General features: G+C 51.8%; 2 protein-coding genes across 2 annotated transcripts; one reads left to right on the plus strand and one right to left on the minus strand.

Moving 5' to 3' along the window:
* Positions 1-1,294: 1,294 nt before the first annotated feature.
* HETIRDRAFT_425910 (uncharacterized protein) lies at positions 1,295-5,339 on the plus strand (the record flags this gene model as incomplete). Its single annotated transcript, XM_009545980.1, has 11 exons — positions 1,295-1,698; positions 1,938-2,076; positions 2,511-2,559; positions 2,714-2,870; positions 2,947-3,049; positions 3,097-3,171; positions 3,204-3,283; positions 3,445-3,739; positions 3,790-4,560; positions 4,617-4,938; positions 4,990-5,339. The coding sequence occupies 11 exons, from the start codon at positions 1,295-1,297 to the stop codon at positions 5,337-5,339; spliced, it is 2,745 nt and encodes a 914-aa protein (XP_009544275.1).
* Positions 5,340-8,392: 3,053 nt separating this feature from the next.
* On the minus strand, positions 8,393-11,802 carry HETIRDRAFT_225504 (uncharacterized protein; the record flags this gene model as incomplete). The annotated part of the gene is made up of 2 exons (XM_009545981.1): positions 8,393-9,567; positions 9,627-11,802. Coding segments are annotated over 2 exons (3,351 nt in total), but the record flags the coding sequence as incomplete, so codon positions are not given.
* Between the last annotated feature and the right edge of the window lie 5,809 nt (positions 11,803-17,611).

The raw sequence follows: 17,611 nt of genomic DNA on the forward strand, positions 1-17,611 counted from the left end.
AACTTCTGGTGGCCAGGAATGTCCACATTCATAAAGGAATACGTAACGGGATGCGCAACATGTCAATATACCCAAAACATCATGTATCCCACATGCACCCCGCTTATTCCAAACGAAATACCAGAAGGACCCTGGCAAACAGCCACAATGGACTTCATCACGGATCTTCCCCAAGTAGGACCATATAATGCCATTCACATGACGGTAGACAGAAGCACCAAGGGCGTTGTTTACACCCCATGTGATAAAACCATAGACGCCAAAGGAACCGCTGACCTCTATATGAAAAACATCTGGAAACAATACGAACTTCCAAGGAAGATTGTATCTGATAGAGGTCCACAATTTGCGGCCAGGTTCATAAAGGAACTATAGAGAAAGCTAGGAGTAACAACAGCACTATCAACCACCTACCACCCAGAAACAGATGGAGAAATGGAAAGAGTCAATCAAGAGCTAGAACAGTATCTGTGAGCATTCTGCAACTACAAACAAATGAATTGGCCTGAATTATTGTCATATGCAGAATTCACACACAACGTCAGGGAACATTCAGCAACTCACCAATCGCCATTTGAACTCATGTATGGCTATAATCCAACCTTTGTACCTCCGATTACGCCGAGATCCGACATCCCAGGAGTAGAACAAAGGTTGGAAAGGCTAGAACAATTACAGCAAAAAACGAAGGCCAGCCTAGAAGTTGCAGCTGAACTAATAAAAAGAAAAACAGCCGAAAACGAAGTCAAATTAGAAGCAGGACAGAAAGTTTGGCTATCGGGAAAAAATATCACCACCACGCACCCAAAAGACAAACTAGCCCCAAAACTGCATGGACCATTCGAAATAGAAAGCAAACTAGGACCGGTGACATACAAATTAAAGCTTCTGCCAACGTGGAAAATACACCCCGTATTCCACGCCTCGTTAATCTTACCCTATCAAGAAACAGCTGCACATGGCCCCAACTTCGAACAACCACCACCTGACCTCATAGACGGACAGGAGGAATACGAAGTCGAAGAAATTCTTGATAAGAGGAAACAAGGACACGGGTATCAATACCTAGTACACTGGAAAGGATATCCGAGCTCCGTGGATGAATGGGTCACAAGAGCAAACCTAGGGAATGCCAGAGAACTTTTAGAAGCATACAATGCGCGACATCATAACTTACCACTACAAGCAGCTCTCACAAACATCAAACAAACAAAGTCCGAAACGTATAAAAACCCGAATTCAATTATTACAATTCCCTTATCCCTTCAATCGCTTATTCACTCCCCCAGCAAACATGTCTTCCAGTGAATCCATCTACCTCTTCTCTGAAGACACTCTCGTCGAACGACCTTATGAAGAAACACCCTCTACTGAACCCTCTATTCCCTCGACTCCCGAGATGTCTATAGTAGAAGAACGATCCGTACCATGGGACACAGACAAAGAACAAGCAGTGCGGGAAGCAGAAGAAGGATTCAGCGAATATCTGGAAGGACTGGACGAGGACAAACAACGACAAGACGAGATGATCAGACAACTCACAGAGGACTTCGACAGACCCTCACCTTCCCGCTCTCCCTCTCCACCACCCCTTACCCGCACACAGGGTGAGGGGATCATATTCCCCGATAGAGAGACATACCTGACGACTCCCGTCACTTATATGATGGGACTCATCGAAGGAACACCGAACACTGAGTTTGTGTCAGGGCCCACACGACCAGAGATACAAAGGGTGTTGGAGATTTTGGAAGAGGAAAGGAGCTTTGTCCGACACGCGCAAAGGGCTCTGCAGATTTAGGAAGGAACGCTCATTGCCCGTATCAATGCGGGCGAGAGAAGACTTATGGGTTTGAATCAAACTCCACATCTCCAAGACTCTTTTCATCCCACTGACGACATCACCCCCATCACTGAATATTATATGCCTACCACAGCTGTGGTATCTTGTGCCTCGTCTTCGGCCTCAAATGGAACACCGCTGTTACGCTAGAGGTGGCTCTAAGTGCCGAGCACAACACTAAAACAACCTCTAAGGCAGGGGTGCTGGAGCTAGTATCTGATACACAAGGAATTGTAAGTGATGACTTTAGAAATTGAAGGCGTACTGAGAAGCAATCGGGGAGTGTGAGATTATAGCGCCCGAACGGTTTCGGGACTGCGCCGAACACCGACCGAACGTTCGGTCGGTCGTGTCGGCGATGCGGTCGGTAATGAGAAGGTAGTGTCGCGACCGACAACTACGTGCTTCAAGAGCCACACGGGACTCTGACAATATACGAGGGAGGACGGGGGGGTACGAGCGAAGAGACGAGTACGAACGCGAATGAGGCCGAACGACGAGGATGACAAGTTTTTCGGAAGTCGACGAAGACGATTTCGATGGTTGAGACGAGTGCGAATGAGCTCTGAACTGTGGGGTGCGAAAGCTGGTTTATTCCAGAGTTGTATGTAGGTTTTTATAGTAAACAGAGCCCCTAAGTAAAATATTAAACAAGAAATGAGAGTAGATGTCGAATGGGCGCCAAGCCCCAGCGATCAGAGAAGATAAGGAGGTAGGTGAGATGTCCATATGGGTTCCGAAGGTGATAAGGTAAAAGGTAATCAGTGATGTCGAAATCCCGAACGTTCGGGATCCGTCTCCCGAGCGTAGGTAGCAGGAACAGGCGTTGGAGAGCCAATGAAAAATAAAGAAGAGGTATCGTACGACCAGGGTGGCCAAGCAATGGTGCAAGATCGCGTTTGACCGACCATGCGGAAGTCGGGAAGATAAACGATAAGGACCGACCGACTCACGGAGGACATCGGCCGATACGGAATACTGGCTCCGATCTCGTAAACACTTATCGTAACACTCCTATGCGGTCATGGTAAGTACGTGAAGTGTGGGCGAACTGACCCAAGTGCTGCCGAACGTCCTTCGGTGGCTTGTCGTCGGTCGGGTAGGGACCGACCGTGTTCGGTAATAGTCGGCGTCTTCGGTACTTGTCGAGCGCTGTTCGGTATCTCCCCAAAGCTTCACGAATACTTCCCTCGGACCCTAGCGCGGGTGCATGCTCATCATCTCCTCCCTACTGAAATCCTGACTGTCCTCAGTCAGTGGTCGTCGGCTATGAGTCGGAGCGGGAAAAAAATGGTGTAGAAAATGTGGTGGCGTGGATGTGGGAAAGAGTTGGTAACAAGCGATAGCGTGGAAAGAATAGCTGTGGCGTGGAAAATGGAGCGGTGTGGCAAGTTTCATGGGAAAAAGATCGGCTATGAGCGGTGGCGTGGAAAGGAGTGGGTGCGTGGGAGGGATGTGGCACAGGTGAATAATCGGCAAAGAGATGTCGTAGAAAGAACCGGGTCGGCGCGCAAGAGAGACCGGGGCTGAGTCGGCAAAGTCCTGTGGCGTGGCAACTGATTAGGTGAGGAAGTGGCTAAAGCCTAGCGTGTCCCAACTAGACGGTGGCGTGAGAGCGTGTCGGCAAGGCGCGGTGGCGCGTATCGCAATTACTGCCGCGCGCAGTGGCTCGTGGCTTTGTCAGGTGACCACAGTCACGTGCCGATCGTTGATTCTCCAGCGACCAAGTCCCTCATCGCCGCTTGCCTACCGCTCAATTCCTTCGTCTCTTCCGACATGTCAGCCCTCCTCTCCGCCCTGAAGACGAAACTCGGAGAGTATATGCTCTCCCTTCCGGATGGTGCCGCCGAATACGAGGACTACGAGGCCTGGGCGCGAGGTTTCGCCAAGCGAGTGGTAAGTCGGCTCTTTTCTCTTGTCCCTGCTGCTCGCTGACGTCTTTTCAGGCTGTTTTAGATCGCTCAGCGCGTGGGCAAGACCTTCCCGAACTCGCCGACTGGATCGCCGAGGCCGAGCATGGCCTCGACCACATGGCCACCGATGACTGGCTGGCCTGGGGAACGCGTATCCTACCGCAACGGGCGGCGCACTTTGCGACGCAGCAACAGCGACAAGCGGCTGAAGCACAGGCCCTGGAGGAGGAATCGGCACGGGTCGCCATTGCCGAACGCGAGGCTGAGGAGGCTGAGGCAGCGCGGGCTGCTGCTGCCTTGCGTATTGCCGAAGATGATCGTCAGCGGCGCCGGGAGGCCTTGGTGGAGGCCATGTTCGATGGATCGATGGATCCGGAAGAAGGGGACCGTCAAATGGCCGCCCTAGAAGCAGAGTCCGTCCTACCCTTCCCCCTTTTTCTTCGCTCTCCCTCTCCTTCCGCTCCCGTCGTGTCCTCTTCCCATCCCGCTCCTTCCGTCGCCGACTCGCTTTCTCGTCCCGGGTCTCCAATCGCCGATCCTGAACTCGCCTCCGCGACCGCCGCTATGAACCGAATGAGCGTGGATCTGGTCGCGTCCACCGCCCCGACCGATGCGAAGGGCAAGAAATCGGCCGCTGCTGTTATCGTCGAGTTCGCGCGCCAACAGACGCCGACTGCTGGGCGGGTTGTGCTTCCTCTAGGTCCTGGCACAGGCCGAATGTCGACGGTTCGTCCCCCGGTGGAACGGAACGGCGCTGGTAAGGTTCTTGAGGATCCTCCTGGACTACTTCCTGGTGATGTCTTGGTACGTCCCCTCCCTCTTGCCGCCTCGTCCTGATACTGATCTTCTTTCGTTTCTAGGCTGACTATGCCTGTCATCGCTGCGCCGACAACTTCACCACCAGGGCGTTCCGTTGCTACCTGAGGCCCGGCCAAGTATCGTGTATCAAATGCGCCGGGGAGCGGAAGGGTTGCAGTTTCCAGCCTGGGTGGACATCAAAAGACAAGGGAAAGGGGGCGTCGAAGGGGAAGGGGAAGTCTACCGGGAAGGCGAAGTCGGCTAGTAAGGCGAAGTCGATCGAAAAGTCGGTGGAGGAGGGGCCATCCCGCCCAACAAAGAGACGTAGGGTGGAGGTGCTTGTTCCCGAACGGTCGGTCGGGGACAGCATCGCGCAAAACAAAGGTAAGTTGTCGTTCGGTAAAGTTTTGGAGGGGCTCATCGCGATTTGTACAGCCGCTCGGACCAGGAAGCCGGTGAAGCGCCTGCCGGTGACCACCCAGGCTGTCCCTTCCTCTTCTCATCCTCCTCGCTCCCGTCCGTCCGTCATTCCCTCCCTTTCCAACTCTTCCCGTCTGTTGCCGACCGTTGCGCAAGGCATCGCTTCTGAGATTCGGTACCGGATTGCCGTTGCCGAGGGTTCGCGTGCCTTTCTGGCGCGTTCGATCGCGATGTGGCAGGCCGAGCTAGAGTCCCTCGAAGCGCGTTCGGGTCCTGCGACTTCGGACATGGTGATGGTCGAGGATTCGTCGCAGTCGGAAGGTTCGGCGATGTCCGAGTCGGGGGATTTTGTACCCAGCGAATGAATTCAGGCCCTTGTACAGTAGTTAGAATGTAAATAAAAGAAAAAAAAACTGTCCTGGATGAAATGTGACGTTCGGCGAAGACTAGAGGTGTCGTCTCGGGAAATCGGTCGGCGAAATGACTGTGTGTGAATGTACTTGTAAGCGAAGCGTTCGGCAGAAATGAAGACAATAAACTGGAATCTTAGGGGAAGCCTCAGTATGTCATCACAGGCATAAAACCCTATGGTTTTGCGCAAATCGGAAGAAGTCTTCAATGCGGCTTGGTACTTGAAGGAGTGATGGGGAAAATGAGTGCCGACTATTCGGTCGGCGATCGGTCGGCAGCAAAAGTACTAAGAGATGTGGAAATGCTTGGGTGTCAGTCCATGTCTGTGACGAATAGGTGAAATAAGGAATGGGTATATCTGTGCATCCTCCTCCCTACTGAAATCATGACTGTCCCCAGTCACCGACCAAAGAGAGCGAAGGGTGGGAGGGTGGGTCTAGTCAGAAGTCGCCGACCCCGCATCGTCGTCTTCTGCTGATCGGATGGAGCTGGTGTCAGTATTCTCCTCGTCGGCATCGTCGTCTTCGGCATCGTCGTTGCTCGATCGGGATTCTTCCATGGCCCGAAGGCGTTCTTGTGAGATGTCGAGGAGGGCTTCAATGTCGGCGAGCTTCAGAGACCTGCGAGCAAAATAAGGAATAATGCGGAATGCCGCCACTGGCCGGTCAAAGACCGATCCGTCGAGTTCGGCCAAAATATACGCCCCTCCCCGATTCCTAGAAATTACTAGCAATGGCCCTAAATACCGTGGACGCATCTTCCGATTGAGTGCCTTCTCTATGGCTGTGTTGCGCATCAGGACAAGCGAGCCTCGGTGGAAATTGAAGTCGCGAAGGGTGGCCGAATGCTGTTGTTCGAATCGGATGGCGGCCTGGACACGGGCGCCGACTACTGAGCTGCGAAGGTGGGCGAGGTCTGATCGGCGTTTCTGCAAGGCTATGGCACGTCGGGCGATGAGGTCGGTGGTGCTGAGGGTTGTGGTCGGCGGTGGCAGGAGGTAGGTGGCTTCGGCGATGTCGAGGGGGAGAAGGGGATGGGTTCCGGTCGCTGCGAAGTATGGCGAGCAACCCATTCGGCGCCGAACGGTAATGCGATCAGCCCAGAATACGAAATGAGCTGCACGATTCCACTTGGCCTGATCTCCATCAACGGTTTTGAACAGAGCCTGCCGAACGTCGAAGTGAGGTCGTTCGGCGATGCCGTTGGCGCGGGAATTGTAGCCCGAAATACGGATGTGCCGAACGTGGTACTTTTTCGCTAACTGGTCGAGCGCCTTGACGAATGCTGGTCCGTTGTCGGAGACGATCTCTACCAGTGTTCCCCATCGGCACATGATATCCTCGAAGATCCAGTCGGCGAGGGCTGAGCTTGTTTCGCGTCGGAGCATGCGGAATTCGGGGTAGTGCAATACCGAACAGCGGCCTTGAACGAGATACTTGAAACCACCAGCGGTCGGCATATGCATAGTGTCCATATACATCTTTGCGAAAAGTGGTGCAGGCGTGGCGACGGTCGGGGGAATGAGGACGTTGCGAGTCTGGCGAATCTGGCAAAGGTGACATGTCCGAACAAACCAGGAAATGTCTTGCCTCATGTGCGGCCACCAGAAGCGTTCGGCGACCAAGGCGGTCGTGGCGTAGAATCCCTTGTGAGCAACGTCGTCGTGGGCGGCAGTGAGAATTGTGATCCGACTAGAGGGGGCTGCAACGATCTTGTGTCGACCGTGCGAGTCTTTTCTCCATAGCTTGTCGGCTGCGATGAAGAACTCAGTGCAATATCGCAGGAAGGTGGCATATTCGGAGTCGGAGAGAGAAGGGGGCCGAACCAATGTTCGGTGCCAGTCGCGGACCAACCATAGGCGTTCCTCGGCTTCCAAAGCTTTCTGCGATCTTGGGATATCCGAATAGTCGATGGTCGGGCCTTCGTCGTCGGAGTCGGTATCGGTCGAGGGGTCGCCTACGAGCGAGGAGGTGAAGATGGCGGTGGTCGAAGTTGAGTTGGAGGTGGGGAACGTGTTGTTGATCTGATGGAGGAAGCCATAGAGATTGTCGATCCAGTCGTCAAAGTCGTCTTCGGGTTCGGGTCGATCGGAGGGTTGTGGTGGTCGTCGGGAGAGTCCATCGGGGCCGTGAGAGGTGCCGGGGACGTGGACAAGTGTGAAATGGAAGGTGAGGATGGAGACGATCCACCGATTGATGCTAGCGCTGGGTTCGAGATCCGGGTTAGTGAGCATGCCCTTGATGTAGCGTGCGTCTACTTCGACTATCAGGTTCCGAACGCCGATGAGGTACATTTTGAGCGATCGGAGGGCGCGAAAGAGGCCGTAGAGTTCGAGCTTGGGTTGGGAGAATCGCGATTCGCGGTCGTTAAGGGTGATGGAGCCGAATCGGGCATAGTACCGAACCCGGGGATTGTCGAGCGCACATTGACAGAGGTGGAAGCCGACCGCGATTTGTGAGGTATCGACGGCGAGGATGACGTTGGCTGCCGACCCATAGTCGATCGGCCGAAGGGCTGGCGATTCGAGAAGCGCCGACTGGAGGTCGTCCTGGGCCGCTATCTGGTCTGGGCCGAACACGAATGGAAAATCTTTGCGTGTTAACATTGTCAGTGCATGCGCCCTGTGTGCAAAATTCCGAATGAAGATCCGAACGACACCGATCGTCCCCAAAAATGCCCGAACATCTGAGAGATCCCTGCAAGGTCCCCACTTCATAATTGACTCTACCCTAGATTCGTCGGGTAATCTTCCTTCGTACGTGCAGCGATGGCCGACCACCGTGATTTCAGCTGCGCAGAGTGTCGCCTTGTGTCCCGAAAATGTTCCTCCGCTGTACTTCATCCGCTGAACCACCCGATTGAGGCCTTGAAAGTGTTCCCACACAAATCGTCGTATGCCGGGGTTGTCGGGGTGCGTCTCGAACCCGCCGTTCGGAAGTTCGTATCGGGTCGGTGGGCCCCGAATCGGGACATCGTCGATGAACGGAATGGTGGTGTCTGGAATTTCTGGCTGGAGGATGTGGGTGACGTCGTCGTGGAAGATCGGGACCGAATTTGTCCATCCCATGGGCAGGGTGACGAGTCGGTGGGCGCCGAATGGGGTCTGGAACGTGGTGAAGTCGCGAGATGATTCGGCGAGCCCTCGTTCGTCATAGCCGACATAGAGATCCAGAATGCCGCCACAAGCGCGAGCTGCAAACTGTTCAGCGATCTGATCGGTATATGGGGGCACACCTGAATGCTGGATGGTGACGGCGTTCAAGGGTTCGAGGCTGTGAACGATTCGGAGTTTGGTGCCAGTGGAGGTGCTATTCGTCTTCTTGACGACTGTAAACCAGCGCGATCGGTAGGACGAATTCGACGGCTCATAGACTCCAGCGGCGATCTTGGTTTTGATAAGTCGGCACACTTCGTCGTAGATGCCTGGTGGAATCGGAATGTTGCGTTGAACCCAGGGCTTGTGTTCGACCACCGGCATATTGACTGGAGGAAAGAAATCCTCGCGGAAACGTCCGCGTTCCGAATCGTCCCAGGCAAATCCCATCTCTTGTAGACACATGAAATGGTGCATGAGCTGTCGTTCGGCCGGCCAAAGGAAGTCGTCCGAGTGGACTTTGTCGATGAGGTCGCGTCGTTCGGCTGTGTATCTGCCGGTCGGCGTGAAGGGTGGGGGGTTCGGTGTCAGCGTCGGAAGGGCAGCGAGAGGGTCACCGAGGATGTTCCGAACGATTCGGAACTGTTCGGGGAGGTCGGCCAAGACTGGTCGTGTTTTCTGTGCGACCGGTTTGTACTTGCGCTTGGCGGCGAAAATGGCGACCGGGTCGGCGATATTAGTGGAATGGAGAGAACCGGGAACGAATGAGGAGAATAAGGACAACATATCGGAATCGAGATTGTTTTTGAGATGATTTTCGGGCCCCAAATCGGAGGCCATAATGTACTTGAGACAGAGATCGCGACGAGAGGGAAATGGAGAATGGAAATCTGAGGACGCTTCGATAAGTGGGAAATTGGGGGTATCATGATCGGTGGAAATGATCAGTGCAACTTCTCCTTGATCTCGGATCAATTCATCGAGTCGCGAAAACCCGCTTGTCTTCGGTGAAGGACTCGAGGGGGTCCTCGTCTGATCGTCGGAATGGTGGCTCGTCGTCCCGTGTTCGGGTCGCTGATGGTGATCGTCTGGTCTTCGTTTGAATAATTTTTGACGATACTTTCGGTGAGGATGTCGAATGGCCGACCGAGGAGAACGTCATAGGCGGGGTTCCGAATGATGTGGACTTGGAGGTACAGGGTGATGTCGCCGATGAGGAATGGCACGTTGCGTGCCAGGCCCAAGGATCGGTCGATTTCGCCGTTCGCCGACTGCATATTGAGGACGATTTCGGGGTCGTAGATGAGCGCCAGTTCGTTGCAAATGCCTTCCGACATGGCAATGACTTGTGAACCCGGGTCGATGACGCATTCGACTTCCTGCTGATGATCGACGAGGGGAACAATAGACCTTAGGGCAGACGATTCTTTAGCAACTATCAATGGCTGAGGAACCTGACCGGGCTGTAGATTCTTCAGGTACGTTTCGTACATGTCGGGGATGATGATCGCGCCCGGCGGGGGTGTTTCCGGTTGGTGCAGGACATTGACGAAGGAGGAGACGGTCGGTCGAGTCGGTGGTTCGAGGTCGTCGATGGCATAGGGTAGATCGGCATCTTGGTAGAAGGTCCGAACATTGCTGGCGTCTCTGGCAGGCGATCGGCGTGCCGACGTGGCTTCCCTGACCTGTGAACGGACTTCGGCGGAGAGAGAGAGTAGTTCGCGCTGGGTAAGCGTCACCTGAGTGGCCATTGCCCTGTTGTAGACCTCAGCTGCTACCTTCTCGTCGTAGATCGGCGCCGTGGTTTTGTAGGCCGGAGCGTCCTTCTTTGCCGATGGTATCTTCGCCGGGGCTCCCATGTTGCGGTCGTGTGGCGGTGCATAGGTGGCGTCCTGGGCTTTGGCATATGGGTGGATCGGAGCATCGTCCTTGGCTGGTACCGGGGGCGGTCGCTGAGTCGGGGTGGTCGGTCGGGGTTCGGGTTCGGGAGTTTCGGTCCTCGCTCGTCGTTCGGGGGCCGGTGAAGGGGTAGGTGCCGAACGTCCTGCCTGCGCCATTTCGCGTGCCCTTGCGCCCCGCGTTCGGAGCGCGAATAGTTCGCGTTCGAGGCTCGCGATTCGCTGGACGTCGGTGAGTTGGTAAGTCGGGGTGACATCCAGCAATGAGGGTGAATCGTGACGGGAGGCTATCGTCATTGGGTGAGTCGGCACCGCGTTTACCGTAAACATCATCTGTCCGGTCGCCAACTGGCCTGGATTCCTGCGATGCCATTCGTCAACTCGGTCCTTCAGGTTACTACCCGTGATTTCTCTCGGTACGAATGCCCCACTTGACAATACCACCTTCCCCTCGATATTCCTCTTGCATTTGCCGATCCGAATGTATTCGGTGACCTCGGGACAGGCGCGCATGAAGTGTTCGGGACTGCCGCAGAACATGCAGTTGTCGCCGCCTTGTCCTGGCTGTCGGGATGGTCGATCGGCTGGCCTGGTCGTCCCCTGAGCTGTGATGGCCTTGACAAAGGTGTCGGTGAGCCGTTCGAACATGGTCGCCAGGTCTTCGGCCTTGATCGCGTTGGTGGGCGGCGCGGCGGGGGCTGCTCGAGAGATGTCGGTAGGGATCGTGCTGTAGGCGGACGTGGTGCCGTGCAAGACGAATCGGGCCGCGTCGTGGATGTCTTGGAGGTTGTATGGGTCGTCTGGGAAATGATCGGGGAACTTGAGTTGTAGACGTTGAGAGATTCTTGCCCATAGCTCCGGTTGGAATCCTCTAGCGAAGGCGCGTCCTTGTTCGGCGACCGAGATCCGTGCCTTGCTGAGGAGGAATACCGTGATCGCCAGGAATCGCCGATGATAGTCGCCGAGTTCGCTGAGAGACAAGATGCCGACCCTGCTCGTTTCGCCGACTAGCTTGTCCATATCCGATACCGACCATTTGCGTTCTTCCTCCGATCCGGGGTATAGCCTGTAGACCTCTTCGCAGAACTCCTTGAAGGTCTTCGTGGCGTCGGTGAAAGTGGTGAGCGATTCCCAAAGCTCACAGGTGTCGACATCTAGGAATCGGCAAGCGTGTTTCTTTCTTTCTTGTTCGTCCACTACCGCAGACCGAACGAAGTGGAAGTCCAGATCGGAGAAATATCGTCTCAATTCGCGGGGTTGATGGGGGTCAAAGGTCGGGGCCGTTCGATCTCCACGAGCGGGCATGGATGGGGTCGCCATAGTGAGAAAGTCAAAGGTGGGGGAGAAGGTATTGTTTTCTAAGGTGATCGGGGATGGAGTCGCTGGTTCGAAGGAGCGTTCTAGTGAAGTCGGTCGGATGGTCGGCGTCCAGAAGACGGGGCTGCGTGGGATTAACGGAGAGATGGAGTCGTGGAGAGATGGGATAGGAGACGGGGGTGATTGTTCTAAGAGTGCAAGGTCGAGGATAGGGGAAATCGGTGGGAGTAACGATCGGTTCGGCGACGAAGGTGGGGTTAAGAAGAAAGTGGAGTCGGGTGGTGGTGAGAGCGATGGCGAGGATTCGAGATCAAGGTAGTGATGGTGGGATAAGTGTTCTGGGACTATATCGGCGTCTCCGAACAAACTTCGGTCGGCAGATGTTTCCTGAGTATTGAAGCTATCGATAACTGTTTGTCGTTCTTCGCGCTCCGCTGTTGGTCGGGACGAGCGACGTAGATTCCTTGAGGTAATTTTGAATACTAACCCCTCGCGGTGGGCTCCAAAATGTTACGCTAGAGGTGGCTCTAAGTGCCGAGCACAACACTAAAACAACCTCTAAGGCAGGGGTGCTGGAGCTAGTATCTGATACACAAGGAATTGTAAGTGATGACTTTAGAAATTGAAGGCGTACTGAGAAGCAATCGGGGAGTGTGAGATTATAGCGCCCGAACGGTTTCGGGACTGCGCCGAACACCGACCGAACGTTCGGTCGGTCGTGTCGGCGATGCGGTCGGTAATGAGAAGGTAGTGTCGCGACCGACAACTACGTGCTTCAAGAGCCACACGGGACTCTGACAATATACGAGGGAGGACGGGGGGGTACGAGCGAAGAGACGAGTACGAACGCGAATGAGGCCGAACGACGAGGATGACAAGTTTTTCGGAAGTCGACGAAGACGATTTCGATGGTTGAGACGAGTGCGAATGAGCTCTGAACTGTGGGGTGCGAAAGCTGGTTTATTCCAGAGTTGTATGTAGGTTTTTATAGTAAACAGAGCCCCTAAGTAAAATATTAAACAAGAAATGAGAGTAGATGTCGAATGGGCGCCAAGCCCCAGCGATCAGAGAAGATAAGGAGGTAGGTGAGATGTCCATATGGGTTCCGAAGGTGATAAGGTAAAAGGTAATCAGTGATGTCGAAATCCCGAACGTTCGGGATCCGTCTCCCGAGCGTAGGTAGCAGGAACAGGCGTTGGAGAGCCAATGAAAAATAAAGAAGAGGTATCGTACGACCAGGGTGGCCAAGCAATGGTGCAAGATCGCGTTTGACCGACCATGCGGAAGTCGGGAAGATAAACGATAAGGACCGACCGACTCACGGAGGACATCGGCCGATACGGAATACTGGCTCCGATCTCGTAAACACTTATCGTAACACTCCTATGCGGTCATGGTAAGTACGTGAAGTGTGGGCGAACTGACCCAAGTGCTGCCGAACGTCCTTCGGTGGCTTGTCGTCGGTTGGGTAGGGACCGACTGTGTTCGGTAATAGTCGGCGTCTTCGGTACTTGTCGAGCGCTGTTCGGTATCTCCCCAAAGCTTCACGAATACCTCCCTCGGACCCTAGCGCGGGTGCATGCTCATCACCGCTTCGCCCAATGCCGGGGGCTTATCCCATGGAACGCGGCAGGGGAAGGGATATTTATAAATTCGCGCAGATTTCACCCCATTACCATGTCATACCCGCGCAACTGGGAGTAATTCGCTCCTCTACCCAAACTCGACCTCCCCTCCCCTTCGTCGAGTATGACTCCAGCGAGTCCGACACCCAGCCCATCGTCCTCCGCCCTCGAGGTGCTTGAAGAACGAGATGATGACGTCCGGTACAACGTAAAACTGCCGGGGCAAACGACAGTTCGAATCCGTTGGGCCAGTACCCACTGCCATGATGAGACGAGGGACTCGGCTCTAGAACGCAGTCCCCGCATGGTTGGTAACAAGGTGGGGTATCATGACGTCCGTACTCAAGAGCTATCGCATCATGACTCGACTGTGGGCAGCGAGAATCTGTGCCCTAAGTATTATTTTGTATGACTCAGCTTACACGCATTGCTTATGTTTTTCCTGGACTATTACTTACCATCTCTGGCACTGTCGGCCTAGAGGGGGAGGTAATGTTACGAAACGCCTTGCTTATGTTTACCTACTTTTCTCACCTTCTTGATAAGGACTCGTAGGACCTTTCTCCCGACCATACCTCGTGTTCCCGCTCCATTGATACTTGGTCCGTGCTCCTGTTTGTACATATTTATAGATACTGCAGCACAGGGTGGAAGCCTTAGGCTATCCACTTCTGTCCAATCTAAGGACTGCTGTTCACACAGTCTCCTCTGATTCCAAGGCATTAGTCTGATCAGTCCCTCAATTCCTTCTAAAACTCTTTAGTATTGTTTGTGGCCTAGGATCTCCTCGTCTCGAACAGCCGTTCATGACACTTTTCTTTTAGGTTAGTGATGACAATTTCTTCTTCTAGGTCTTGGTCAAAGCTGGTGAATCCTGATGGTTCTGGGGATAACTTCCAGATACCAGGTTTCTCTGTAGTGACTAGAGGAAACAGTTGTGAGAGATTTTTCTTATGCATTTGGTGAAGGAGATAGCTTGAGGTTTGTTTAAGCATATTGTTTTTTTCCTCTACATATTTCTTTATGTTCTGTATGAGCCACTTCCTTCTAAGGTAGGCTATTAGTCAGACACCAAACATTCCACTATGGTTATAAAGACTTATATCCTCTAATATTTTTCAGAGGTGTTCATTGTATTATTCTTTGCGCTTGTTAATCTATGGTTTATATTGTGGTTCCCTACCAACTGTTAACTAACCATTTTTTGGTGATTCTTCCCTTGCCTTGGTAAACCCATATGGTTACTAGCAATTCTGGGAACACTGATCAAAGTGCACTTTATGTTACCTCCACTCAATAGAGGGATCATGGTATTTCAGCCAATCTGTTCCTAGGATAGTGTTATCTTTCCCTAGATTGCAAATGAATATTTGAATACATTTGGTATATTTTCATCCATAAATGTCCTAAATTTTAAGGTTCACATCCAGTGCTAATTAGATGAGACCTGCTTTGTTAATAGTGTCATTGATGTTGTGGATGCAAATAGGGTGATTGAGTGAGTATGTGGGGAATTTGTGCTTCTTGACCCATACTTTGTTTACTATGATTCTTTTGCATGCTGAGTCAATGGTTGCTTTTGCACTAGTATAATGAGTCTAGTTTGAAATCTGTATATTCAGATGAATAAGAATGATGATGCAACTGGTCATTCCTCTGATATAAATGTATTTCTTTGATTCAAACTCAGGTTTTGTTTGACCTCTTGCCTTTGCTGGTAAGGGAGAGATTAGGCAAAATGCTCCACAAATCCTATTATGATATCCATCTACTCTTCTTCCTTTAATTTATTAAGGACTGCTCTGACTTGAGCAGTATGACTGACACCTCTATCCTCTTATCATCCATCAAACAATACAATACATCACTGATAGTTTAGTGAGGGTAGTCAAGATGAGGAAGGTCCAGACATCCTATTAAATGACCAGGTTGTGGTACTCATTAGTTATCACAATGAGTGTCCCTCGCCTCCATTCCTTGATGTACCTCCACTTGGTTTCCTAGAGTGGGTCCTGTATCATTTTCATCTTCAATATCAACTGCATAGTTTCTTCTCTTTGTCTTTCCCACAAATTTCTTTGAGCTTCCTTGAGCTAGTCAAACACCTTTGTATGGAAGTTGACAGTCAGCGCTATAATGCCCTAGTTTTCTGCAGTTAAAATAAGAGGGAGTCAGCTTGCCCTCATATTTTTATTTCTGGCTAATAGTGTTGCGCTTTCACATAGTGTTAATATCCATGTCCATGACTTGGTTGTTGATTCTGTGAGGGGCATTTGTGGAGTTATAATAGAGTATAGATTAGAGACAAAAGTGGTTTAGAAAATCACTTCAAAAAGAGGTGGAGTTTGCAAGGATGGCCTTTTGAGCACTTTGCACTCTAAGTTGCCCATTTATTCTGCAAGCCATATTGATCCAACTTTGGATATTGTCCTCAGGCTGGACTTCCTTGTTATAGATTTTGCCTATAATATGTGAGTCTAGGCCACATTGGAAGTATAGAACCTGCTTCTTTTTGGAGATGTTGGCATTGGTAGCAATTAAGATAAATTGGTTAGAGTACTTATCAACTATTATCTTTTTTAAGAGAAATCCATGAGCATACTTCACGCTGATGAGCATGGGTATGCTCTAGGCACCAATACCCCACTTTTCGCAGCTTTTCAGTATTCTTTGACTATTTGGCACACTTAGGACTGACCGATCCCGATCCGTTTGGCAATCTCAGCCATTTGTCAGGTGCCGACTTTCTATTTAGACCTCCGCACAGTCATTCGGAGCTGTTCACTGTCATCCTATCCATCTATCATCACTCTTAGCAGTAGGGGCTTTCCACAGACTGTCGCGGCCGATTGCCAATTGGTTTGGTACACTTCACATGGTCAGCACATTTGGTCGGCTTTGGTGTCCTGAATCGGAGGTGGCCGAACACTTTTTTGACTCAGAATGGATCTGTCTTTCTATTGCTTATTGTCCTTATGCCTTTTGTTGGCCTATCCTTCATTATCTTCAGAGCTCCCAAGTTTCTAAATGGTTTACCCATGTGGCATGTGGTTCTTATCTCCAGGTCCATGTGCACTTACCTTGGCAATCTCTCCACTTATTTAGACTTTAGAGTTATTGCTTCTTATCTTATAGTGTTTGCAACATCACTCCCTTATCTTCTTTACCTTTGATCACTCTTGGCACGCATTTCCGATTGCTCTATGCCTCTGCTGATCTCCCTATCTTGTATCTGTTTGAACTCACTATAAAGGGTACCTATGGCCTTGCAACACATCAGCTTTGGCTCCCCCTTTGTTCAGATTCCATTTGTGCGCTTGTGTCTATGAGACTTTGAGCCATTGCCTTCCGATCCTTGTTCGCATTTTGCCCTTTTGTTTGTGTTGTTGCGTTTGATCGCAGCCCTCCGTCAGAGCCCTCGTCATCTTGCTCTTTCCCTCTTATCTAGTTTGTCATCCTCTGCCAGTGTCCAGTGTGGCCTTGCACCCATTCCCTTCCCTTTGCATTCCGATCAAATCCTGATCAAATACCGACTAACCAACCAACTGACCAACCAACCTACCAACCTACCAACCTACCAACCTACTGACCTACCGACCTACCAACCAACCAACTAACCAACCAACCTACCAACCAACCAACCAAATATTTTGATTTTGGAGTTGTTTGTTTACTGTTACGACTGCTCGTCGGTAACCCCAAGAGTAGGAGGTTCTTCCCTAGGTCACTCGTGGAGGATGTGTGGAATGGTGGTCTCGACTGTACGTGTAGCACAGGAGCCAGAAGTGTATTGCGATATAGCAATGAAGAGAAGATCCCTGTATGTGAAGATACAGGGGAACGAAGGTTCCTGTATGTGGAGATACAGGAGAACGAAGAGAATAGACTGAAGATCCTCAGCCTATTCTATGGGCCTTTTATACTACTTTAGGAAGTAGGACGTGAGAATACCGAATATGTATCTGTAGGTATTCTCTAAGTCGTCTCTCTCAATACGACTACTCTTGTGCTTCTCCGTTGGTCTCCTTCCGGCCAGGAGAGACTAGGAGGTTCATGCCCTGTGTGTGAGTAATTTATAAGGCGGCGTTCCATGCCCGCTAATACAATAGGCCCGTGATACTCGACCAACGATAAGGTGATCCGTTGGGAGTGGATGACCAAGGTTAATATCTGTACCTTGGCGTACGCCTCAACCTGTGAGGCCGCGTGATATTTGTGATGATCGTATCGGTATAGACCGCCGTGTAGGCCCGATAGAACGTGATCATAACAATACCCCCTTTCTACGTCCT

Source organism: Heterobasidion irregulare, assembly GCF_000320585.1.
Source record: "Heterobasidion irregulare TC 32-1 unplaced genomic scaffold scaffold_03, whole genome shotgun sequence".
Taxonomy (NCBI): domain Eukaryota; kingdom Fungi; phylum Basidiomycota; class Agaricomycetes; order Russulales; family Bondarzewiaceae; genus Heterobasidion; species Heterobasidion irregulare.